Here is a 26,103-nt window from a genome sequence, read left to right as displayed (position 1 = left end):
TGCAGTGGGTGCATGACAACATTTTGTATCAAAACTGTTTCACTTGTCTGCATTGTATTTGTAATTCCCTTACTCGGTGCTGGATTCTCAGGACCCGCACTAGTGCTTGGAGCAGTGTCACTTATAGCATATGGTGGCGGGCGGTCATGTAACAACTGATTAAGAAACTCCTCATCATCTGAATCATCTTCATCTACCCAAGATCTCTGAGTCTCCTTTGGCTTGCTAGAGCCCTTGTCTGTCTTACAGGTGTCTTTCTTTCCTTGTGTCTCATCTTCCTGGGTTATTGCCGGAAACAGTTTAAGCCCATCAACTATTCCCCTTCTCCACATTCTGCTCTCATTGTCCCAACTAGCCTCAGCTAAAGTCTTCTCTGCCCTTTTCATTCTCCTTTCAAGTCTTTGCTGTCTTTGTCGTATGGCCATTAAATCCCAGACTGCTAATGTCTCGTACTGAGCTGGTCTCGGAGGCGGCTTTTGCACACTTAACACTCACCTCAAGTTCTCTAAGATTCTTGTATTGAACGTTCCATGCTCTGGAAATGCTAAACATCCCTCTTTCTCTGTTAATTTGCGCCACTGCTTCATCCAAAGACATGGCGCGACTCCCTTTTCCTCCATTAAAATATAAGCTGGAGTACCCTCAGGCGGTGTAGGCTCCCCTTCACTCACCATAATATATGTGTCTTCCTTCAAAGCAATCTTTAGCGCCTTGAAAAACTTAATTTTTGAAGTGACTTCAATTCCCAGAACACTCTTCACCCACCTTTCTCAACCTATTGCCTCTCACGGACAGCTGCCAATCCGTGCGCCGCCCCTCTCGGCAACTGACCTATCCCAGCGCGGCACCACTGATGTCACACTCACACACTCTGCAGCTGACAAAGTCTTGCGGCTTGTCCTCCTTACACTGGATTCACACCAAACTAAGGAAATATATTGCAAGCACCTTTAACAACAACAATAACTCAAATTTGCCGGTTTACTACAGGAAGGGTAACACAATCGCTTCAGAACTTTACAGAGATTTCACTTGAAGCCTCGGCCGCTACTCTCTCCTTCTCATCTCCCGCATACGCAAGCAGAATTCGACCCGCAAATCCTACTCTCGACTTGTCAATGGTTTGTTCTAGTGCCCTTTAGAACTTGCCAAATCTCCATCGAAGGTTTCACTCACACAACTTGACTGAAACTTGACTTGTCAACCACGCCCGATTGACCTACTAAACCACACAAATTACAACATAAACCCAAGTGTCTCCTACACTTGTCAATATCCTCCGGAGTCTTAGACCACGACGGGTCCGTACATCACCAAACTACCACGTGGATAATTTTTGAGCACAAAGCGCCACACTCACATGAAGTACGCCGAGTTCCCTACTCTCATACTTCGGAGTACGCCCACTCCTACTAAAACAACATTACCTGGCCTAAACACACAATCCTCACAAATCACCTGCAATATGCATAAGCTGAGCAAGCGCAAATTCTACACCACACATACTAAAACGCCGAGAACATACCCAACTCACTTAGGCAGGCTCCGAGATTCCGGGAAAGTCATGGGGAATTTAGAAACACATCATACCTCCAATTTGCATTATCTCAGAAAAAACAATTTTAAACAATGGTTCTTCGTCCTAGGGCCCCCAAAGGGCCAAACCGTACCCTGCTACCAGAACTGATAGCGTGTCCCTTTATGACTAATTTATACACTCTGGGACTCATTTTAGGCCGATGAATCTTTTGACCCTGATTGAAGACACCTTAGGACGAGATAGCTAATCAACATGTCAATCAATATGTCAATAACGTCATCAATATTTACCATAATAAGGCAATTCACATTAGTCAAAGACATTAATAAAACTCAGAAACCACCATGACCTTTCAGTCATGAATAACCACACCAGTTTAGTAAGATTTTGTGATATTTATTCCCTATTGATTACAATTCTAATAGCAAGTTTATTAATCTCAATAGCAAAAAGCTCATCAACATTGTCATAATTTGGCAACTCGAATAAGACTTCAAAGCAAGAATCACAATTATTAGAACGTAACACGGCGTCAACATAGGTTAACTTCAGCAGAGTATTACTAACGCGCCAGCTCAACAAAGCATAGATTCAGTCATTTGTCTATTTGCGTCAGTTTAGTGAAACCCCTTTCCTAACCTCGAATTAGCATTGGCATGTTGGGCTTCATGCAAAACAATTTGGTAACACCAATTTAGAAAACATTTAGCTATGGTCTCTGTCAAAAGTAGCAGTTGGTACCTAGAAAGGAAAAGCAAACAGACAATCACAATTTCATTGTCATATAGTTACCCTCCAAGTTTGGGCAGCACTCAGGTTCTGTCTTCGTCTTCAGGACATCAGTTGATTCGCCATCAGTCAGGAACTCAGCTCCGGTAAAGGGGGCACTTCCCTCATAAGGAGGTAAAGTGTAAATGGGCAATCTAAGGACAAGGATGGTTCTAACTAAAATTATCAAGTCACTAGTCAAAGTGACAAAGTGTCTGGATCATAGCAACTCGCATTAGCATCTCCCCTAGTCTCTCTCCTATCCCTCCAGTTCTGATTCACTTCCTGGTGTCAAGGGTTTTTATCGCCTTTTCGTTGTACATTCCCCTAAAATCTAATTGGACAAGGAGTTACACCCCACTATCTTTAACCAATGAACTTTACATTAGCTCATCGAATTTGTCACCCCATAACAGTTCTCACGCATTTTATTGGTCCTTATGATTGATGTCTTTAGAGGTAGAATGTCCGGTATGATTTCATCCTTCTGCGATTCTTTGCGCATCTTCAGTCAGTGGCTCCATTGTCTGTACCAGTTTAGGCGACCTTGTACCTAACATTAATCCACACTGTTGCTTTCAGCTAAAATGTTTCTACAAGCAGGATGAACTTCATGAGAATGGATCTACTACAGTTACATTCAGCTTCTAGTTTGAAGAAAACAAGAGTTCATGTCCTTTAGCAAGTCAGCACACTGCACGTTAGAAAAACACATTTCATATGAGAGTCAGGCAGCTAGGCCTCGACTCATGCTAACTAAGGCCCAAAAGATTTATTAGCAAAACTTTAGTAACATAACCATTAATAATTAGTATAAAACCATCTTTTACTGTAATAATTCATCATCATTGTTCATTTTCATTAGTCCCCGTGTACATTGCTGGCCACTCCCCATGGGCACATTTTCAACACACGATTTAGCAAAACATATTAATACATTTTCTATGCGGCATTATTGCACATTAGTTAATAAACATTTCATGTTAATATTGATTATATAAGCTACGCTCTCTCAGTCCCTCCTCTGAGGACCCTTGTCATCACACGAACCTTTCCCTTTCAACCTTTCACTTTCCTCATGATTCGCATTTCAGCATCATCCCCTTTGTGTGAGCTTTCCCTTTCTTTTTCTTCATTTCTTTTGCTTTGTTTTGTCAAATTTCTCTTTATTCTTTCATTAATTTTCCATGATAACCATAATCCTAATAAACAAATCAGGACAATCAATAGACCCCCTAATATTTTAGCAAGAACCGCATTCCAAATATTACTAAACCAATTCCCTACTCTGGTAATTCCTTTCCCAACTTTCCCCCAAACTCAAGGTTCCTTCAGCTCCTTCAAATCTGCACTATTTCTCGTTAGGTTAGTAAGCATACCTCTAATCTTTTTACTATTATCAGGAATAAATGCACAACAATGGCACCCATTAAGCATTTTACAGACTCTGCTACTCTTCGCTAAAAGAATGTCTAAAGCAAGCCGGTTCTGAAGAGTCATGGCTCTTTCTGCAGGAAGTTTAGTATCCATCAGGAGTATAGCCCCTGTGAAATTTGTCAGCATGTTATCCACAATAGTAGACAACTTTTGAATCTTTATGGAGTTTAAAATAACCCCTACTGAAGGAATTATGGCTCCAAATATGTCACCAACGACAGCAGCCGATGTCCCTCTCTTTTGTCTAGTATGTTTTAGTTCAGACATTTTAGGAATTTGCTATAAGTCATCAATCTGGTAGATCTTTGGGAAGACTATTCCCAATACCATGTCCCATATCATCCCTTATGGAGACGGTAATAAGCATTAAGCCCACAAATATAGTAGATCCCAGGGATCGCTGGATCCTGTCCATTTAACATGAATGTCCATTTACTCTGAAACAAAAACACATGTCTGCATTCACTCGTTCCCACAAATAAAGTGTCATGCTCGGGTTTTTATCCCCTAATCGATGTACAATTGGACAAGGAGTTGCACCCCACTATCTTTAACCAATTAACTTTACATTAGCTCATCGAATTTGTCACCCCATAAAAGTTCTCACGCATTATATTGGTCCTTATGATTGACGTCTTTAGAGGTAGAATGTCCGGTATGATTTCATCCTTCTGCGATTCTTTGCGCATCTTCAGTCAGTGGCTCCATTGTCTGTACCGGTTTAGGCGACCTTGTACCTAACATTAATCTACACTGTTGCTTTCAGCTAAAATGTTTCTACAAGCAGGATGAACTTCATAAGAACGGATCTACTACAGTTACATTTCGCTTCTAGTTTGAAGAAAACAAGAGTTCATGTCCTTTAGCAAGTCAGCACACTGCACGTTAGAAAAACACATTTAATATGAGAGTCAGGCAGCTAGGCCTCGACTCATGCTAACTAAGGCCTAAAGGATTTATTAGCAAAACTTTAGTAACATAACTATTAATAATTAGTATAAAACCATCTTTTACTGTAATAATTCATCATTAGTCATTTTCATTAGTCCCCGTATACATTGCTGGCCACTCCCCATGGGCACATTTTCAACACACGATTTAGCAAAACATATTAATACATTTTCTATGCGGCATTATTGCACATTAGTTCATAAACATTTCATGTTAATATTGATTATATAAGCTACGCTCTCTCAGTCCCTCCTCTGATGACCCTTGTCATCACACAAACCTTTCCCTTTCAACCTTTCACTTTCCTCATGATTCGCATTTCAGCATCATCCCCTTTGTGTGAGCTTTCCCTTTCTTTTTCTTCATTTCTTTTGCTTTGTTTTGTCAAATTTCTCTTTATTCTTTCATTGATTTTGCATGATAACCATAATCCTAATAAACAAATCAGGACAATCAATAGACCCCTTAATATTTTAGCAAGAACCGCATTCCAAATATTACTAAACCAATTCCCTACTCTGGTAATTCCTTTCCCAACTTTCTCCCAAACTCAAGTTTCCTTCAGCTCCTTCAAATCTGCACTATTTCTCGTTAGGTTAGTAAGCATACCTCTAATCTTTTTACTATTATCAGAAATAAATGCACAACAATGGCACCCATTAAGCATTTTACAGACTCTGCTACTCTTCGCTAAAAGAATGTCTAAAGCAAGCCGGTTCTGAAGAGTCATAGCTCTTTCCGCAGGAAGTTTAGTATCCATCAGGAGTATAGCCCCTGTGAAATTTGTCAGCATGTTATCCACAATAGTAGACAACTTTTGAATCTTTATGGAGTTTAAAATAACCCCTACTGAAGGAATTATGGCTCCAAATATGTCACCAACGACAGCAGCCGATGTCCCTCTCTTTTGTCTAGTATGTTTTAGTTCAGACATTTTAGGAATTTGCTATAAGTCATCAATCTGGTAGATCTTTGGGAAGACTATCTCCAATACCATGTCCCATATCATCCCTTATGGAGACGGTAATAAGCATTAAGCCCACAAATATAGTAGATCCCAGGGATCGCTGGATCCTGTCCATTTAACATGAATGTCCATTTACTCTGAAACAAAAACACATGTCTGCATTCACTCGTTCCCACAAATAAAGTGTCATGCTCTGGTTTTTATCCCCTTTTCGTTGTACAATTGGACAAGGAGTTGCACCCCACTATCTTTAACCAATTAACTTTACATTAGCTCATCGAATTTGTCACCCCATAAAAGTTCTCACGCATTATATTGGTCCTTATGATTGACGTCTTTAGAGGTAGAATGTCCGGTATGATTTCATCCTTCTGCGATTCTTTGCGCATCTTCAGTCAGTGGCTCCATTGTCTGTACCGGTTTAGGCGACCTTGTACCTAACATTAATCTACACTGTTGCTTTCAGCTAAAATGTTTCTACAAGCAGGATGAACTTCATGAGAACGGATCTACTACAGTTACATTTAGCTTCTAGTTTGAAGAAAACAAGAGTTCATGTCCTTTAGCAAGTCAGCACACTGCACGTTAGAAAAACACATTTAATATGAGAGTCAGGCAGCTAGGCCTCGACTCAGGCTAACTAAGGCCTAAAAGATTTATTAGCAAAACTTTAGTAACATAACCATTAATAATTAGTATAAAACCATCTTTTACTGTAATAATATATCATTAGTCATTTTCATTAGTCCCCGTATACATTGGTGGCCACTCCCCGTGGGCACATTTTCAACACACATTTTAGCAAAACATATTAATACATTTTCTATGCTGCATTATTGCACATTAGTTCATAAACATTTCATGTTAATATTGATTATATAAGCTACGCTCTCTCGCCACTAATAATGTTACGAATCATTATGCTGAAACAGCGAGGTTACATCTTCGAGATTTGTAGGAAGCTGATCCACCACATGAGAAACAGCTATGGGAGACTAGAGGATGCTCCCAGTCAAGTGATGACTTAGTTTATAGGCAAATATCTACAGATAAACTAGTGATGCCTCAGGCTTTACTTATGATAGTTCTTGATCAATTGCATTTACCAGCTCACATAGCAAGAGTTCATTTGTCTGTGCAAATAAAACAAGATTGATTCCATGTACTTTCATAATTGTACTGTTTGTCAACAATTCTCTCTGAATCCCATAATGAAGGTGGTAAATTCCACAATTCCAAGACCACAAGGCAATTTTAAAGCTATCCATCATGACATGTTAGAAAGGTGCAACAACAGTTAGTATCTCATGGTTGTAGTTTGCTCTTTTTCTCTATGGACTGAATCAGGACCGTGTGTCCATTGGGATGCTAAGTCGAGCGCTACTTTTCTGATTCTTGAGGTGATTCCCTACTGGGGAATTCCAAAAGGGATAAGATCTTACAACGGCACACACTTTGTTAAAACAATCTTCATACATCTCACAACAATGCTAGGGATAAAACATAAACTATTTTCTGTTCATCCCCAGAGCAATGGCATTGATGAGCGCCTTAGTGGCCTGCTGAAAAAAAAGATCAGCAAGCTACGCACCATGCTGAATAAGAAGTGGTTGTATTGCTTAGCATTTGCACTCCTCTCCTTTAGGAACACACCTAGGGCCATATGTACAAACACATTTTCCCATAGACACAGAATGGGTAAAACGGTTTGCTACATCTGGCCCCTAGTTCTGATCAGCACCTGACACCTCATCAGACAGTGACAGGGAGACCTATGACTAAGCAAATACCTGCCACCAGAAGTAAGGTACAGGGAGAAAGTACAGCTGAAATCTTGAATGATGAAATACATGTTTATCTCCCTGAATTCCTCAAAGTGGAAAAGTTAATTTCCAACCAGATTACCAAGGCAAAGGCGATGCGTGCCACCACAGAGGTCGACCTCCTAGTTTTATACATAGGTGATATCGTTTTTGTCAGACATTTTGTTCAGAAATGGAGAAAGCCAAGGTTGGTTGGTTAACCACCCCTACTGCCCTCAAGGTAGATGGCAGGAAGCCTTGGATTTATTTATCGGATATTCGACTAAACCCTTCATCACACCAAAAACCACCAGCGATATACATGGAACAAGAGAGGGGAAGAAGACTGTGAACATAAAAATATCCCCTCCTCTGCTTTCGGACGAATTTCTGCTTTTGTACAATCGTTTGAACCAACAAAACTAATACTATGTATTTTTGGTCTCTTTTTAGGGGCGAACACAAAGCACTCTGTCCTCTGTACTAATCTCTCTTTGGGCTTCCAACCACGCCCATGTCATGTCAGTCACTTTCATTGGTTGGTGGGCTTGCCTTTTAAAATCTGCTTGCTTTCATTTGTGAAAGGCATGTATACGTCATGCCTTTTCCGGTGTTTAGCCCACCTACACAGCAGCGGTAAACTACTAAAAGCATACAAGGCTCAATGTTTTCAGCATGGTTTCCAAACTACTTTATCTGCTTATTTTCCATGCATCGGGATTGCGCTGGGGTTTATATAGCGTGATCGTGCTCGGTTTTTCCCTTTTCAATTTCAGCATGATAACGCTGCATTTTACATAGTGCAATCATGCTGCTTTTTTTTTCTTTTAATTTTTGTCGCAAGAAAAGTCTGGTTAGGAGTTTCCAATGCTAATAGCTCTCACTCGAGCAAATGAGAGACCCGTTGCATTAAAAATGCTTGTTCTTATTTGTCTCTTATTACTATCACTTTTACTAATGTTCTTTCATAGTAGTGTATATTCTAGATCTACTAGTTACATCGTACACAGGCAGAGAACTTTCTATATATGATAATGCTTCCCATAGTATTTGTACCAGATTATTAGATAACATACGGTATCAGCACGTCAGGTTCAGAAAATACTAATGAATCATGATTCGTTTGCTGTTTAGTTCCTTATACCACAGGATCAGATAGGTTACATTCAACTAAGGAAGTACCCCCAAGCACAGCTATATGTCGTTTACATCTCTACCTTTGTAGGATTAAGGCCCGAATGCAGCCAACACGTTAGGATAGTACAGTTTTTAGTTACTGCTGCAAAAGATGACTCTTCAGCCGAAGTTTTTATACATCGTTAAAGATAGGCAGGACACTAAGGCTGAAATAGCACAAATGAAGAAAATAGGTCATCCTAACACTGCAGAATGGATAGAAATGGTCCTAGGTTTAGGATTATTAGGAGTGACCATGGTCACCTTGCACGTACCTGTTTTGGTAATTTCTAGAGTCAATTTATCAATGCTTCATTAACACCCCATGAGCCGCCCAACAACTTTGTTATCATTACAGAAGGAGAAGAACTGCAGAGCATTATAACACTACCACTTGGAATGATGTTCCCCAAGAGTACTGATCGTCTAATGATGCACAGTTATTCTCTTGAAGTATTCTGCTGTTTGTTCAGGCAAAGGCAACTGTTCGATGACTACAGATAACTTAATTGAAACTTATGAAGTCTATTTATACTACAAAAGAAGGATTTAATGCCATGAAGGAGGAGCTGTGTGCTATGAGGATGGTCACGGTTAAGTACTTGACCTTATGATGGCCATGGAAGGAGGGGTATGTGCAAAGATTGGGACTGCTTATTGTACATCTATCCCAGCAAATTATGCGGACAATGGAGCTTTGTCAAAGGCCATACAAACTTTCCATATTCTACAGAAGAAAATGGTTGGTGAAGGAGGTGCCCCAGATAATTGGCTTAGTGGGTGGTTTTCCTTACTACCATTCTGGATGTTGAAACTGTTGTGCACATTGTTGCCAGTTCTTGTGGCCCTGTTTTGGTATTCAATTGAAATGAGCATGTTGTAGAAGGATCAGTATAAAGGCAGGAGGGATGTTTCCAGCTAGGACACCAACATGAGTAGTAGGTGCTCAAGGCAGTATATATATCACCTAGTGCCAAATGCAGACCAATGTTAAGACCCAGTAGTTGAACTATCAACCAGAGGGGGGAATCTTGGAGATTCAATGTAATGTAAAAACCTTATGTGACATCAAACATCAGTCGTAAACAATACAAGGGAAGATGTGAGATGTTATTGGTAGTGGTGGAGATGTGCACCTGTTGGATAGGAAAAAGCAAAGAGTTTGTAAAGCATGCTTTTTTTTTTTAATAAATCAAATATTAGTATATACATGTGTATAGGCATACACACACCATCACACACACACAACTATATGGACATAGAAAAATATATATGAATATATTTGTACACATATGCAACACAATCACGGATGGAATTCTGGATAGTACTGATGATCTCTTAATTCATATAATTGTACGGATAATATCATACAATAGTCTCTGTTTGGGCATAGCTCACCTGAAAAGGTCTCCCAGTTTTTTACATACATCTTGACATTAGTTCAATTCATGAACAATGGGTGGACACAAACCCTCTCTAAGTCAATATAGATGCAGTTTATCTGACCAATAAGGATATTGCTGAGTATGCTTCTTAGAAATTGTTTCAGAATCACCTGTAACATCATAGTAGCCTTACCTAAGAGAGAAGCACCAAACATAGGCTCCCAGGTAGGCTTCCAGTGTTCAGAGTTTTGTGGTCACCTCCAGCTTTGTGAACATTTAATTAGCTCCATTTCTGCATACCTGTTTACCTTCCCTGTGTCATAGTGGTAAATGTCTCCATGTCTTTGGTCTCATCTGATTATGGTGATGCCTGTGCTGGCTATGAGTCAGATGCCATTACCCGCAGTGAGGCTTTGTTAGGATACAGATGTGCTTGATGCCTACTCTTGTCTGTCAGTGATGAAGTAATTCACTTGGTGCATAAGCTCACTCAATAGAGTGCAATGAGGGGATTGAAACCGTTTTTTACTGTACTTATGCAGCACTGAGGAGATTGGGAATCCTTTACAAGTTTAAAAAGGTTCCTTGTGATTTTGTGGACCTTCTTGTATAGCCCCACTCCTGCATGTATGTACATGGGTAGCAATTGGTCACAGCACATCACTAAAGCACCCCAGGCTGAAGCAGGGGGTTTATAGATGTTGTCTTCTGTAAACTAAGATATACCTCCTGATTGCAACAGTCACACTGCTGTTTGCTGAGATAAATATGTTCCTTTTAACCATTCAGATACATTCAAGCTGATGAGAGACCCTGCAAACGGCGCTGAATGTCTACCATGGCATAATCTGAAATCTACTGTTGCAAAAGCTCAGAACCACATTGATTGCATGATTGCATGCTATGCCAGTGCAAAACAAACTATCAAGAAATAAAATAGCAGTGTTAGGTGCAAGCTGTGCATTTAGTGCCTGCTGCCACAGTTCATTTCAGCTTTCTGCAACTGCAAATATGCTAGGTATTATTAGCCAACACATTCTATGCCTACAACTTGCAGTGCTTTTGTTATTGCTGTACCAGTTTTGTCTGTGAGTGAAGTTCGCATTGCTGCTGCCATTTTCTGTTTGAGAGGAATTTTGAATGTCGATTTGACAATCGAAAAACATTTTAATTATATAAAATACAACATCCAAAACAATTGGCTTTTTAAATGTTTGTTTTATAATTTTTCAAGAAAAAAACGACCATACAGAGCACCTAATTTTATCTGGGTAAATCCTTCATTGTGATAATGGTCTATATACCAGCAGAAAAGCTCACATTTCCAATATTATTCACAGATGGTTTCAATAGGTCATTGAAATGTAAATTTGACTTGGACGTTATTCCTGATTTTGTTAGGAGAAAGGGGCTCATTCTGCTCCTGGTTTATATGGTGAGGTGAGTTATTGCTATTTCTATCTCATGTGAATACATTTTATTTAAGGGTTTGCACAGTGCACAGCAGGCTGTGGAGGCCACATACCACCTATTAAATATAATGGTGCATGGCTGTAGTTTCTTTAACTATATATTGAAACATCTAGTTTCCAAAGGGGATTATCTAGGAAAGTATTTTATGGCTCTTCACAGGGGAACCTATTATGTGATGTCACTTCCTGTGATGTCATATGGATCAACCAAATGTGATATTGCTTTACCTAGAGGTTCTGGACAAATTACTCCATTGTTACTTTAACAACATGAGTTTGTCAATCAGTGAATGTAACTGCCTGCAGCTATTTCTCCCTGTAGGATTGTAAAAACTAAATTAATTTGTATCGCTCATGAACTATACTATTCATGTTGAAACAACACAATCTGAACTGCCAAGCAAGACTTAGCGACATTTTACTGCTTTGAAGGAAAAACAACAGACATAAACGATAAAACAATACAATGGAAGCAGCTTACCGCCCATAGACTGTAAAGTGCAGTTTGCACTCGCGTTTAAAACGCTCCTGTAATTACTTAATTCTACGTCTCTTCATTTGACGTCAGTGCGTAAGGGTGCAGTTACTACTTGTTTGTTCTCTGCTGCTTTTTCCCCTACGTTGGACACTCCCATGCAAAATCATGGCCAAACCATTGCTTAAGAAGTTGGCATTGTCGCACTGGGCAGAGTAATGGACCCAACCAAATAGAATTATAGCAAAGTACGAAGACAAACCAATAAGTTATTGACACAATGAAGCCAGGTGAGCTATTCCTAGTCCATATTTATAAGTTTTGAGCATCCCAACCTGCTACATCAATTGATGCAGAAACAGCTTTCCCTGACCCTGTTAGAGCAGAAGGCCACAATCTGGAAATACCCAAAAAATACAACTCCCTCATACTGTGGCATTAGCATCATTCGATCCCAGAGAGGACAGCAAAAGATGAGTGGCTGCAAAGGAAAAAGCTTGCAATAAAACAAACTAAACTAAGAACATCCCAAGATAGAGTCCCTGTTTTCCTCTCACTTAGTCGAAGGCCTAGAGTCCATACATTACATCTATGATGGTACAGCTCTGCACCACTATTTCCAGGTTAAGGGGCATATTTACGAGAGGGTTGCTGCGCTACCCTGCGCCAAATCCCCATAAATGGGGGCCTAGATAAACTGAATTAGTGTTCCATTCAAGGGCATATAAATGAGACCAACCATATCTATGAGGCCATGCAAAGCCACTTAAAGTGGCTTTGCATGGCCTCAGAGTATGTCAAGGCAGAGCAAATCTCTTTGTTGCCTTACTCTGCGCCAGGGAGGCATTCCATGGTGGTTGTGGTGCATTTTCCCACGCAACACCCATACATTTTGATGCATCCCCATATTTACAGGAGCCTGTAAACCTGGGGATGCATCAAAGCCAGGGAAGGCACCACAAAAATAAATATCTTCATTTTTCCTCCTTTTTCCTCTTTCAATGTGTGCTGCATTTTGCAGCAAATGCCCTTTACCAAATGCTCGTAAATTTTGCCCTCAGTTTGGATTGACCTTTGCACTACTTGACAATGATGTAATACCGACTTATACTGACTGCATTAGTCAATCATTGCAAATGTTGATGCAAAATTGCAGTAGAAGATTGAGACCTATGTGTAGTGCTTTCAAGGTGCCCACTTAACTCCATGTCATCATTGACACTGTTTCCAGTACCATGCTACTCAACTACAAATTGTTTGCATCAACTACGTTCATCTGTTTAGTTCAATGGAAGTAAACCAAGACTATACAACCCAGAATACATTATAATGTTAAATGAAAGACTAGCACTGTGAATACTTTCCGAGATGACTTGTGGAGCTGCTGATTTACAGATTCATTTGCACAACGGCCACATTACTTTGCAAAAAAGAAGCCATTAAGATCGCTGTCTGTTGCTGTACTGTTCTCAATCCTGGGTGGCTACTTAATTAAACTTCCAGTTCAGAGATGGCAAACACGAGGAGACCCAACTCATAAGTGAGATAATGTCTTTAGTTCTCAGTGGCACAGCTGGTCATGTGCATTTCTCAGAGAGACTGTGTTTGCCTGTGGGACATTAACGGCGAAGGCACGAAGCCCTGAAGACTGGAGGCTGGATGATCGAAGATACCGCTTCATGTAACAACTGTGGCAGAGCTAAGCTAAAACACATGGTGGCGATTCTCCAGAGTCCTGTTAAAGGTTCGCAGTGGAGGAGGAATACAGCGGAAAAATAGTGCTACAAAAATGATGTGTTCGTCCATTCTCCCATTTTCTATCAATTGCTGTTGAAGTCAGATGCCCCAATGCCAACAAGCAGTGATATCAGAAACGCTAAATTTCCAAATACGTAGATTAGAAAAAAGACAATTTCCGTTTTCACCTAAAATGAAAAAAATACATTTACATTATTTTTCGAAACAACAGGTATGCTGCTCATATTGGTCTTTGAAGTGAATAGAGATATACATCGAAAGACTAAATGCAAAACAGTAGTCGTAGAGGTATGTGAAAGGGGAGTGCCATTGTCTCTGCATTCTATGTTGAAAACACATTCTCCAGCACATTGAGAAATATTATACATTTTAGTTTTGATAGATTAAGTGGGTGACTTTGTTCTCGCTCCGAGAGGAACTTGTTACTTATCAGCAATCTTCATTATCCCCAAAAGGGATCCTCCTCATCCTAACAAACTGAGCTGATGTCCCTCCCACAACAGCATTAGCATGCAAGTCCTTTATTTTTCTTTTTTTAAAACTACCACCATCTCCTCCTGTTTTGTTATTAAGCCACAGCCATAAGGTGCAACCCGGGAGGGAGGGAGAGAAGAGAACTGGGATGGAGAGAACCCCTAATTAGGCTAAGAAAGAATACTGGTAAGTAACAAGTTCATTACCCCCTCATGGAGTCCTCCTCGTCTCAGTCCTAACAAACTGAGGACATAACAACACAGAAAAAACAATAGTTGCACCAACAATTCAAAATGCAGATGAAGGGGTTTATTCAAAAACAGAAATGTTCATCATTTTGTAGCGGTAGCCAAAACCGTCGCCCTAAAACTGCCTTCCAAATCATTACAGACTGAAAAACGATAACGATAAAGAAATGTTATAGGGGGAGGACCAAGTGGCTGCCTGTCAAATCTCCAAAAGAGACACGCCTCCAGCCTCCGCCCATGAAGTAGAAACTGCTCTAGCTGACTTACCCTTAACATCAGATGAAAGATACTCTCCCGCCACTTCACAGGCGCAAGCAATGGCCTGATGGACCCAGCAACTAAGGATTTGAGTGAAGGCATTCCTATCCTTTGCCACCGACCCATAAACAATGAATAAAAGGTTTGACAACTGAAAAGGCATTATGCGCTCCAGATAAATACAAAGTTCCCTCCTGACATCCAGAGTTGAAGGGAGCACAGAATGACCTCCTGAGCTGAGTGAAAAGAAGAAGACACCTTAGGAATAAACTTATGATCCAGTTTAAGAACCACACGGTCAGGAAACAAATTTGGATTGGGAAAAACAGCCTTGAACGCCCTGATCTCACCAAGACACCTAGCAGAGGTAATGGCCATTAAAAAGACTACCTCAGCTGACAATCACACCAACTTCACCACAAAAGGGGTACCTTGCAGCTCTTAGAGGACAAGGGCTAGGTACCAAGAAGAAACCTCCTTTCTGACAACCTGCAAACCAATGGAGAAATATTAGAAAAGTAATCTGAAAAAGGCCTGGATGCCTTTATTGCAGCCCACTGGGCAGACAGAAAACTAGGAGTCAGGCCCTGGATGAACCCATCTCTCAAAAAGTCAAGCATTTTAAAGGAATCAATGACTATAGGACTCTCAGAACAAGCCAAACACTTTTTGGAAAAAGAAACCCAGTGCTTCTTGTAGGACTGAAGGGTAGACAACTGTTGTATAGCTATTTTAGCAATGTTTTAGACACATTGTTGTATGCTAGCCCAGCTGCTGTGCACTTTAACCTTGTTACATTTTATTCAGCATTGCTTTATTTTTCTAGCAATAGCAATATTTGCGGTGCTGTTTTATTTTCTTTATCTCATTGTACTTTCGCCTAGGAAAGCATTATGTTCTTAGTAGGAATTTTTTTTCACTCTGTGCTTTCTCCAGGGCTACAGTCAGATAGAGTTGCCAACAAACGTGGTATGCTGTGTCTTCAACATTCACAGAAAACACACTCTTATACATGGGGACCATTTCTTAGAATGCCAACTGTTTTATTATAAAAACACTCCTTTGTCTCAGTCAGTTAGAGGGAGATTCCAGCCAGATGACCATGACTTTATGCTGATTGCTTCACTGCAGCTACTTGCCTATACGGCCGGACCCCTGATCCACATGGGAACTGTGTCTCTCAGGACTACAGGCTTTTCCTACAGGTAGGAGGGATTGTGTACCCCGAGGGGGAAAACCCGATTGGCAGATTAGGCTTAGTACTCTGTGCTCAGACACAGTGTAGGTAGGAGAAATATATACATCTGCCCTAGTGACAGTTGTCGCATAGGCTCTCATTATTCTAATGAGCCTACTGGATTTTGAGCGGCAGAATCGCCTGCGGTGTGGGAGACTAAGTCTAACCCACTGCGGGTGACACCTGTCGCTTCAATCCGGGTTTTGCTCCGGCTAACTAGCAGTGCCTCATCTCTGTCCAAGGATAGAGATGACTGGGCAGCCAAGCGCATGACATACTTGGCTTCTCAGAGAAATCATGGTCGCTCAGGTCTCATCCGTTTCTCTCATTTACAATTCAGTCTCATATAAATGACAAACAGAAGCAGTATATGTTTCAATAATGAGTTTAATAAAACAACTGCATCTTAGATAAAGCGTGAGCTTCAATAACCAGGACAACACAACATGACAGTATTAAAATTGTAATGAGTAGAGTGAAGCATAAAAACAACACTATCATATTATCACTATAATCAATGGACTAGCTCCTACCTAGGCTATGATAGAGCACAGCATGTTAGGCTCTAATCCTGCCTTTCAGATTCCCCTGGGAAGACATCAACCCAAATACCTGAGCAAAGGCCTGTGGTCTGCGTTAGCATCTGTAGCAAAGTATTCAGCAATCAGCATACAGTCGTGGTTCCCTGGCCGGAATCTCCCTCTAACATGTAAGGGACAAGGAAGTGTTTTTATAATAACACAGCTGATGTTCTGAGAAAATGTCCCTATGTAAGGATGTATGTTTTCTACTAATGTTGGAGACTAAACGTCTACCACGTTCACTGGCAATGTACCGTACTGTAGCCTTAGAAGAAGCACAGAATGATCAAGAATGTCTTGTTTGAGAACAGAGTGCTGGCCTAGGCAAAAACAGTCAGATAAACGGAAAATAAAACAAGACCGTAAAAATGGTTATTGTAACAATAATAAGACAAAGCTGAATAAAATATATCTAGGTTAAGGTGCACAGCGGCCTAGTGTGTTAAAATAACGCGCATGGAGCTATAACTAAAATGGCTACACAACACAGGATGGTAGGACTATTCTTGTGTTTTACTCTGTTAGTCACCTGCTTGCTTTTATTGTGTTTTATAATCCTAGTTATTGCAATACATGCCCTTTTATTTAAGATGCAGTTACTTCAATAAATCCTTATTGAACTATATTCTGCCTCTGTTGTCTTTGCCTGCATGAGACTTTTTGGTAACTGAGGGAAAGGGATTGGATTTGATCGACCACGATTCCCCTGAGGAGGCTTCTTGTCATGGGCCCGGTTGCCACAATCATCTCGGCCCGAGATGAGGCGCTGCTAGTTAGCTGAAGAATACGGATTAGGCCAACAGGCATCATATGGTGTGGAATTCTTCTTAGTAGCCACAATCCATGTGATCCTATCTACCAAATCCATTAGCCTCATTTGCATAATGAGAACCTACGCGACACTACCTACAAGAAGACTAAATCTCCACAGCCACCTGAGAGGAGCAACCCAGAGACTCCAACCCTACCCGCTCAACAGCCAAGCCTCAGACCTAACCTGTGAACAATTGTTTAAGACAGACGTAGATACTGCAGAGGAAAGTGAGTGCAAGGAAGATGAAAAATCCAACCAGCCAGAAGGAGAGGAAACTAATGATGCCTGGGCCAGTATGAAGCAATCAGGATCATCTGGACCTTCTCCCTTTGGACTTTCTGGAGAGCCCTTGACAGGAGGTGAACTAGAGAAAAGGCATACAGCAACCCTTGAGGTCACAGGATTGAAAGAGCATCCACCGCCCTGCCAGGGGATATAGAAACTCTGTACAAAAATCCGGGCACTGAGCATTCACTGGGGGAGCGAAAAGGTCCAGCCAAGCTTCCAGGAACTCCTAGTAGACAAGGCAGAAGAGGGGAAGGGACAAATGGAAAGCACCTGAGGATAGAATGTTTCTGCTGATGCTGTCCACCCAAAGATTCAACTTCCCCTGAATGTAAACTGGAGTCAGACCCAGAACATACTCCTCTGCCCAGAGACACAATCTTATTGAGGGATCTGATTTGTGTACCCCCTGCCTGTTCAGTTATGCCCTTGCAACTTGATTGTTGGTACTGACTACAACATTTTGGCCCACTATGAAGGCAACTAAGGCCTTCCGACAGCCATCAGCTCCCTCCAGTTTGAAGACTGTTGACTCTCCCACCAAGACAGGGTTTGCACAATCTGATATGAAAGGAGAATCAACAGTTCGTAGTTATTTGTGAGCTGAGAACCCAATGGTGTGAATGTGGTTCACAACTGGCTTTAAATTATACCATTCTCATGGAACCACTGCTGTTGAAGCTGCCAAGAGACCTTGCACCCATAACCAGCATCTTGCAGAACTTTGTGAATGTGTCAATAAATCCCTTACACCTGACTAGAGGGAAATTATTCTGCCCTCCAGGAGAAAAGCTGGACCCACCAGAGTGTCCACACAAGTACCAATGAAAGTCGTTTCCTGAGAAGTGGTGGGATGAGACTTGGGCAGATTCACCAGAAGACCGCAATCCTGCAGGGTGGTCAGGACCAAATCCACATCCTGGCATGCCTTGGGAAAAGAAGGATCGGATAGCAACCAATCATCAAGATACAGATACAGATACCAACAAGTGGCGCCAATATCTGCGTGAATACACAGGGAGATGTGGCCAGACCAAACGGCAAGGCTTGAAACGGAAAATGAAGACCGTCTATAGCAAATCTCAGGAATTGCTGCCTCCCCACATGAACTGGAACATGAAAATACACACCTTGTAGGTTCAGTCACCAAGAAATGCCCTTTCATGAGCAGGGGAATGATGGGCTTTGGAGACACCATCTGGAAGCGTTGTAAATGGAAAAAGGTGTTCACGTCCCTGAGATTAAGAATGGGGCAAAATGACCTGTCTGGTTTGAGTTCTAAAAACAGAGTGGAGTAAAACCCCAAACCCTCCTGGTCTACTGGAAATGGAACAATTGCTTCCTTCTGAAGCAGCTACTGGATCCCCGACTCGAGCCACTGATGTTTGATAGGGTCTTTTTGAGAAGGCATAAGTCAGAAATGAGGGCTGGAACGGGCACTTTCGATAACCTTATTCCACTATCGAAAGAAACCGGGAAGTTGTTAACACTGAGTTTATTAATTAATATTCATGTATTCTGAGTGTTGAATTTGCATAGAAAATGTATTAACTTAGAGAAAAATAATACATGCTATAGATGAAGCGCCCACGTAAGTGGCCGCCAATGTTCACAAAGTATACTTATTAATGGATTATTAATATGAAATGTTGAGCTTATGTTTTATTAATGTAGTAATATGTCATATTAAAGGTTATGTACTATGTATTAGCTTTATTAATCGTAGGCCTTAACTTAGCGGGGTCTTGGCCTAGTTGAATGGCCTCATGTCGAGCTGCATTTCTTAGGCGTTTTGCAAATTGTCTGCTTAAAAAATTATATTGTGATTTTCCACCGTACTGACCATGTGCTCGTAGCTGAAGTTAGTTCTCAAGAGAAACTGCTTGCTAGAGGATGCTGTACTTTCTAGGGAAACAATGTATATTGTAGTGTGTGTAAGACTGACCTTCCAGGAGAAGACAATGGCTGCATTGACTGGAGTATAAGCTGCGACAATATTGACACCAGACAAGCCGAACGATGGGAATGGGAGAAAAGGAGCCAATCATCGACATGTGAACCATGTAGTAGTAAAACTATAGATTAAGAGTTTTAGTTTCGTTGGACTAAATGTAAACATGAGATTCTCTGACTAATGAGGTCATGGGAAGCAGTTTTAGGAAATCTAACTTAGCCAGACTGCACAGAGAGGAGATGGCCCACTTTCCGATTACTCTTTCCCAAACTAAATGAAGAGACCTTGCTTTCTCTGAGCTTTGAAGCTGTATGCTGTTGTCTTGCTGACAGAACTGATGTCCTATTGACGTAGACTGTCACCGCGTGCTGAACCATATATCATTGACAGGTATACTGACAATGTTTACTGGTTGCTATGTCTGTTTGCTTTTGTTTCTAGGTACCAACCGCTATATTGATAGAGCCATAGTTAGATGTTTTTCCAAATTTGTGTTGACTAAATTGTTTTGCATGAAGTCCAAACATGCTTTTCTAATCTGATGTTAGGTAGTGTTTGCACTGATGAAGTTCGCTACATGTAATAACAGTTGATGAAATCTAAATGTATGTTATATCGTTTGCGCATTTATTCTTGTTATTAATTTGTACTGTAATCTTAGAATGTGCGGTAGCTCAAGCATTGATTAGATTGCGATTCTTTCACCCCTTTAGTCAGACAGTGTTATTTCTGTATGTTTATCACTAGATTTTTAGATTAAGTTACGTGACATTAGCAATGTTAATATAGGGAAATAAACATTCTAACCTTTACATGAAGGTCTGGTTATTCATGACTGCAAGGTCATGGTGTGTGCAAATTACTGACTCCTATTGATTATTTATGTAATTGATTATTATTTGCTATTGATTTGTATTGGTACGGGGTTATATGGTGGGAACAACTCGAAGCGCATCAATAAAGTCTGACGTGCTAACAGAGATCATAGCAGAGATTGATGGTGAGTCTCTTCAAGAGCCCATCAAAGATGCCCGGTACATGGTCTGTCTCTTTAAGATCTCATAATAAAGTCCAGAGATATGTAGTAGACTATTTGGCCCCAGAGACTGTAAGCAAGAAAAAATAGGTGTCCCCAGAGAAGTTAGTAGGGAAAAGGTTAATATCATACAAAGAGCAAAATAATTCGCAAATTGGTGAGAATTGGTGAAATTTAGATTTTTTCTAGATTTGATGATAGAAAGTAGAAAGAAAATGTGCCCCTAAGTACCTAAAATGACTTTTCCAGATTCTTGGAGCTTGCCAATGATTGTTTGAGGATGTTCTTGGTGTTCTAGCGGTGGTGTGAATGGAGTAGGTTTTGCGCTTGCACAGCTTATGCAAATCGCAGGTGAACTGTGATGTTTGTGAGGGCTTAGGGAGTTTGCATACTCCAAATGAAGTTGTAGAAGGAGTTTGCGTACTCCGAAGTGTGGGAGTAGGGAAGTCGTCGAACTTCACATGTGTGTGGCGCTTTGTGCTAAAAAATTGGCCACGTGGTTGTTGGTATACTGACCCTGCATGGTCTAAGACTCCGGAGTATATTTTTTGTTGTAATTTGTCTGGTTTAATAGGTCGAGAAGGCGTGGTCTACAAGTCAGAGTGTGAGTCAAAGGGAGTGAAAGAATTTGACTTTGACAGACCCACTGATCAGTTGAGAGTGAAATTGCGGGTCGAATTTTGCTTGCGAATCAGGGAAACTGAGAAAGAAGGAGTAGCTGCTAGAGTGAAACGCTGTAAGTGAAAAAATATGTGAAGTTTCTGAAGCAATTGTGTTACCTTTCCTGTAGTAAATAGACAATTTGGGTTTTGATTTTGTTTAGTGCTCGCAATAAATTGCATTCGTTTTAGTGTGAATCTGAGCTTGGGGGGACAGTCCGCAAGACTTTGTCAGCCGAAGAACGTGTGAGTGTGACGTCATTGGAGCCGCGCTGGGATCGGTTGGTTAGTGAGAAGGGTCGAACATGGATTGCCAGCCATCCGTGAAGCGCAATTGGTAGAGAAGGTGGGTGAAGAGAATTCTGGGATCAAAAGTCACTTCCGGATTTGATTTTGACTAACATAAAGGTAGCAAAAATGACATTTTTCAAAGCTTTCAAGAGTACTTAAAGGGGAGATACATACACTACATTGAGTATAGGGAATAAGGCACCGCCTAAAGGGACACCAGCTTACATTGTAATTGAAGAACATGGTGTCGCGGCATGCCTTTGATTGAAACAATGGTGCAAAGTGACAGAGAAGAATGGGAGCTTAGCGTTTCCTGCCCATGGAACATTTAATATGAGGAGCTTAGAGAATCTGAGGAGGGTGCTGTATGATCTGAAACCCCCTCCAAGACCAGCACAGTTCAAGGCATTAGCGATCTGGGAGTTAGTAGCCAGACAGCAATAACAACAGAAATTTGAGAGGAGGATAAAAAGGGCAGAAAAGACACTCACTAGCTGTGGCTAATGGGAGAATGCCCAGAAATTTTAGAGAGCCGAGACTTTACAGGGGATTAAAATGTTTCCAGCAATTACACAGGACAGTGAGGGAGAAGGAAGGAAAGCTACCAGAAAAACAAACAGGAGCCCTTCCGAGAGTAGGGAGAGGAGACCCAAGGAGGCTAGGAGATCTTGGACATTTGAGGAAGAGTCAAACAATGATGAGTTTATTTTGCAGTTATTGAGAAATCGTCCCCCACCGTATGCAGTGCAAGAGTATGGTCCGAGCACTAGTGTAAATCCTTCAGCCCCGACACAGGTTCACGCGTCAATGAGTCCGGTGCAGGTTAATCCGAGCATGACACAGAACCCAATGCAGAGCAGTCTTAGTGCACCTATTACTCTGGTAGCACAAATCCATGTGTCACAGTCGAATGCCCAGAGAATTTACCCTGATGTACCTGTAGTGGAAACTGCCATAAAATTAATAGTGCAGACAGGACAGGTTTTTCTGAAACATATGTTGGTTCAGACAGAGCCAACTCCACTTTTACTGCACCAAGTGCAGTCACAAGTGATGCCAAAGAACACTCCGATAGCGCTCCCCGTGGGCAGGATGCAGGACGAACTGGTCTCGTCCGCGGCACACGGCGATCATGGCCGAGGGCGAGACCAGCTCGTCCAGGGCACCCAAGGGGTTAAAGAACACATTTATTCATAATCGGCTCACTTGGATTCATAACGAAAGAAAGACTGTGTCACCTGGTAATCTCATGGGGGTCTTAGACACTTGCTTTAAAGCAGTTTTCCATAGAGTAACTCCCATAAAAGCCATTTATGCATCAATAGCTGCATTTATTGAAGTATGGAATTGTGTTCCAATAAACAATCAAAGGACTCACCACCCATTTAAAAAAAACAATAATGCCCAAAGGTGTAAAAGCAAGTCAAAGTACCCTGGGTTCATAATTATATAATTTCTGTGCCTGCTGGGTCACCAAGGAATGGGCGTAGTCCTCATTTTCAAAACTAAATTTCAGTGAAGCATGGATCCTAAAATTATTGCATATTTGTCAAAGCCTGTCAATAAAGATTGTGGGATAGGTCACTGAAAAGTGGAAACTGGCGAGGATTCTCAGCCCATTCTGTGACAGAAGTGAGAGAGGCACAAGAATCCTGCTAGATAAAGAAGAAGCTGCAAGCTGGGTTAGCATGCATAATTATCTGTAAAAGATGTTCCTTCTGATAAGATGACGGACTATGGGAGACGTTCTGTAAACCGCTTCTCCCACCCCAGTTGCTTGGATCACAGGGGCCATAACTCAATAGTATGTGTCTACACAAAGATACATTGTGTCAATCCGTGCTTAATTACGGAGTTGTGTTATACTGTCACCAAATGCTATTCATCTACAGTCGAATGTCACAAAACGTCTTAATGTTCATGAGCCATTGTTGGACAGATAATTAGTTAGTATAAACACAATTATATTTCATTTTTACATTGGGTACATACATTTAAATTGTACCATCCCTGCTGGTTTGCTGAACTTTATTTCAATAATCAAATATCTACATAAGCCGTGGTGTGACCAATAATATATAAGTATAAACACAATCGTGTTCCATTTATACATTACGTACTCAATAATTTAAATGGTTAAAATGTGTACCAGCCAATATGTACCATCCATGCTGGTTCACAGGACCTTTTATTCAAATATTTTCATAAGCAATAGTAGGACAATGATGGATGAGTCTTTTACTACAAAGACAATCATATTTAATCATACACCGTGTATCAGTATATTAAAATAATTGACATGCGCTTGGATCACATTGTCTATGAATAGGTGAACTGTTTCCATTATTCAACACCTTGCGTACTTAATTACCACTCCAAAGGAGGAACAATGTACATCTGTGGATCTTCCTCAGCCTTTGCTCAGTAATGCTACCTGTTTCGAAATTTTTTCAAATTAATTTAATCATTCATTTACAGTGTCTATTATGTGTATTTATTTACATTTCCTCATACCCAGAACATTGGTTATATCACCTTCTCTTGGGTTCAGAATAGCCTTTTCCAAAACAAATCATCCTAGGTTCTCAACAAGGTGACCCACTGTAATGAGGTGTTCTACTAGTGGGGCTACCCTGTATTTTACAGAAAATTCTACTGCAATGTTGTAGAATCCTTTCCTTCCCCTTCTAGTGTGTTTGTCCTATGTAAATCTGACTACATGGACATTCTATGGCATATACCACATGAGTACTATTACAGTTTGTGTGACGCCTAAGGGTGTAGTTAAGTTATGTATGTCTGAATTCCTTACCTTGTACTGTTGTATCACATTACTTTTATCTACCAAATTTAAAGTGACCCACTGTGGGAGGTAGGTTCCACTGGAATCTTAAATCTAGGGGGTTTGGTGTTTTCAGTATTTAATTACCCGCATAATCCCTCATGCTTCTGTCTTTCCTGGAAGCATACAATGGGTTGCCCTTTGTGTCCAACTCATCAGATACCAAATCCCAATTGTTAAAATGATCTTTTTGATGTCATTACTCCGGGTGTAAAACATTCTAGGTAGGAGGTAGGAATGTCATGTTTGGTGTCTGAGGAATTGCAATTTAAAACTGGTGTTAATGGTAAAGTCAAGTTTTAAGTCACAATTCTAAAAAAACTACACTTTTAAAAATTTGGCATTTTCTTGTCTTAAACATTTGGTGCCTGCAGCCTGTATCCTGGGTCACATGAATAGGTGTAGTTGGCAGTTGGCCTTTCTGTATTCCTTCCAGACAGTATCACAATAGATGGTCTGGTTGTTGAAAGGATGGACCATCCTGACTTGATGAGAGGGACGGAGCTGTCACCTGTCACACTTGCACTTCAAAGTTCATGTCTCAATCTGCACACAAAGAACTTCACACTAGCCTATTGTGCCCACAGACAGACTGGGACCAGCACAGGGAGGCAGACTCCAGAAGTTTCTCCCACTTCAAAGGGTCACCAGGTATAAAAATAAGACCCTCATATCTACTCTCCAATACACTCCTGGACCTGTGTATAGTATGGAAGAATAACTACCCTGCTGCCAAAAGAGTGCCCTGTGCTTTAGGACTGCCCTGCTGTCTGAGATGAAAAACTGGACTAGCACCCTTCATCCCAGGCTGAAGTGACTCCATGGATCAGCTGACTGAGCCCCTGTTCTGAGCTATAGGGACACAACTAGCTCTAGAGTTCCCCCGGCAACTGTCCAGCTGACCTGCTGCACTAGACCTGCCTGGACCCGCAACTGGACCTGCCTGAGCTCTGTTGGCCTCTGCTGGAGTAAGTTCCCAAGAGGTGCCTCTGTGGTCATGGACCAATGCCATGACATCAGTTGAGCTCCTGCTTGAAGAAAATGAGAAATCCTAATGTTTTGGCTCCTTGTGACCATGAATATGCTTGTTCCCATCAAGATCTTTCCGTCCAAGCCTACTGCCAGTGTGAAGCACTAGTGAACTTGACACTGCAGTACAGCAATTGTCAGCGACAACAGGCAGTGCAGGATCGGCACTTCGCCCTACAGCCGTGATTATCAATGCGAATATTCAGCATTGGCTGTCTGCAATGTTTACAGGATCTTTGCGCTACAGCGATGTCTGTTCATGATGCGCAGTCTGCTCTTCATGCTACAGCGATAACCATCTGTACACTCTCCCTGCTCCTCACAAACTCCTCCAATGAAAGTGCAACTTTTCGTGTAGGAATTTAGAAGGTACGTTTTTCAGCAGAACTAAACTGGTCTATGTAGCTGACCAGTGCTCCATTGCAGTTGTCCTGAGCTTTTGACTTTGATCCGGTGTTGCATGACCAGATAACCACAAATGAGACTTTGTAGTTTTAGGCGCTATACTTACCTTAAATCTTTCAATTTGCCTACTTCAAGTTCTTCTGATTGGATTTTTGCTATTTTGGTGGCAAACAATTGAATAGATTTTACAAAATTTTTCTAAATTGGTGCATGATTTTTCTTGAGTCGTATTTTCACTTTATTACTGCTTGAGTGCTGC

The 26,103-nt window shown here is 41.0% G+C and overlaps 1 protein-coding gene across 6 annotated transcripts in view; it reads right to left on the bottom strand.

Annotated features, from left to right (window-relative positions):
* Nucleotides 1–11,224: 11,224 nt before the first annotated feature.
* LOC138293127 (putative ferric-chelate reductase 1) overlaps nucleotides 11,225–26,103 on the bottom strand; it is a 264,364-nt gene continuing 249,485 nt past the window's right edge. For all 6 annotated transcript variants that reach the window (XM_069232154.1, XM_069232153.1, XM_069232152.1 and 3 more), the window contains one exon: nucleotides 11,225–13,898. In XM_069232154.1, the coding sequence (XP_069088255.1) occupies nucleotides 13,794–13,898 (105 nt within the window). In that variant the 3' untranslated portion in view covers nucleotides 11,225–13,793. The remainder of the gene's footprint in view (nucleotides 13,899–26,103) is intronic.

This window comes from Pleurodeles waltl, chromosome 4_2 (genome assembly GCF_031143425.1).
Source record: "Pleurodeles waltl isolate 20211129_DDA chromosome 4_2, aPleWal1.hap1.20221129, whole genome shotgun sequence".
Classification (NCBI taxonomy): Eukaryota; Metazoa; Chordata; class Amphibia; order Caudata; family Salamandridae; genus Pleurodeles; species Pleurodeles waltl.
The sequence above is the reverse complement of the archived record's forward strand: the minus strand, read 5'-3'. Positions and strand labels throughout refer to the sequence as shown.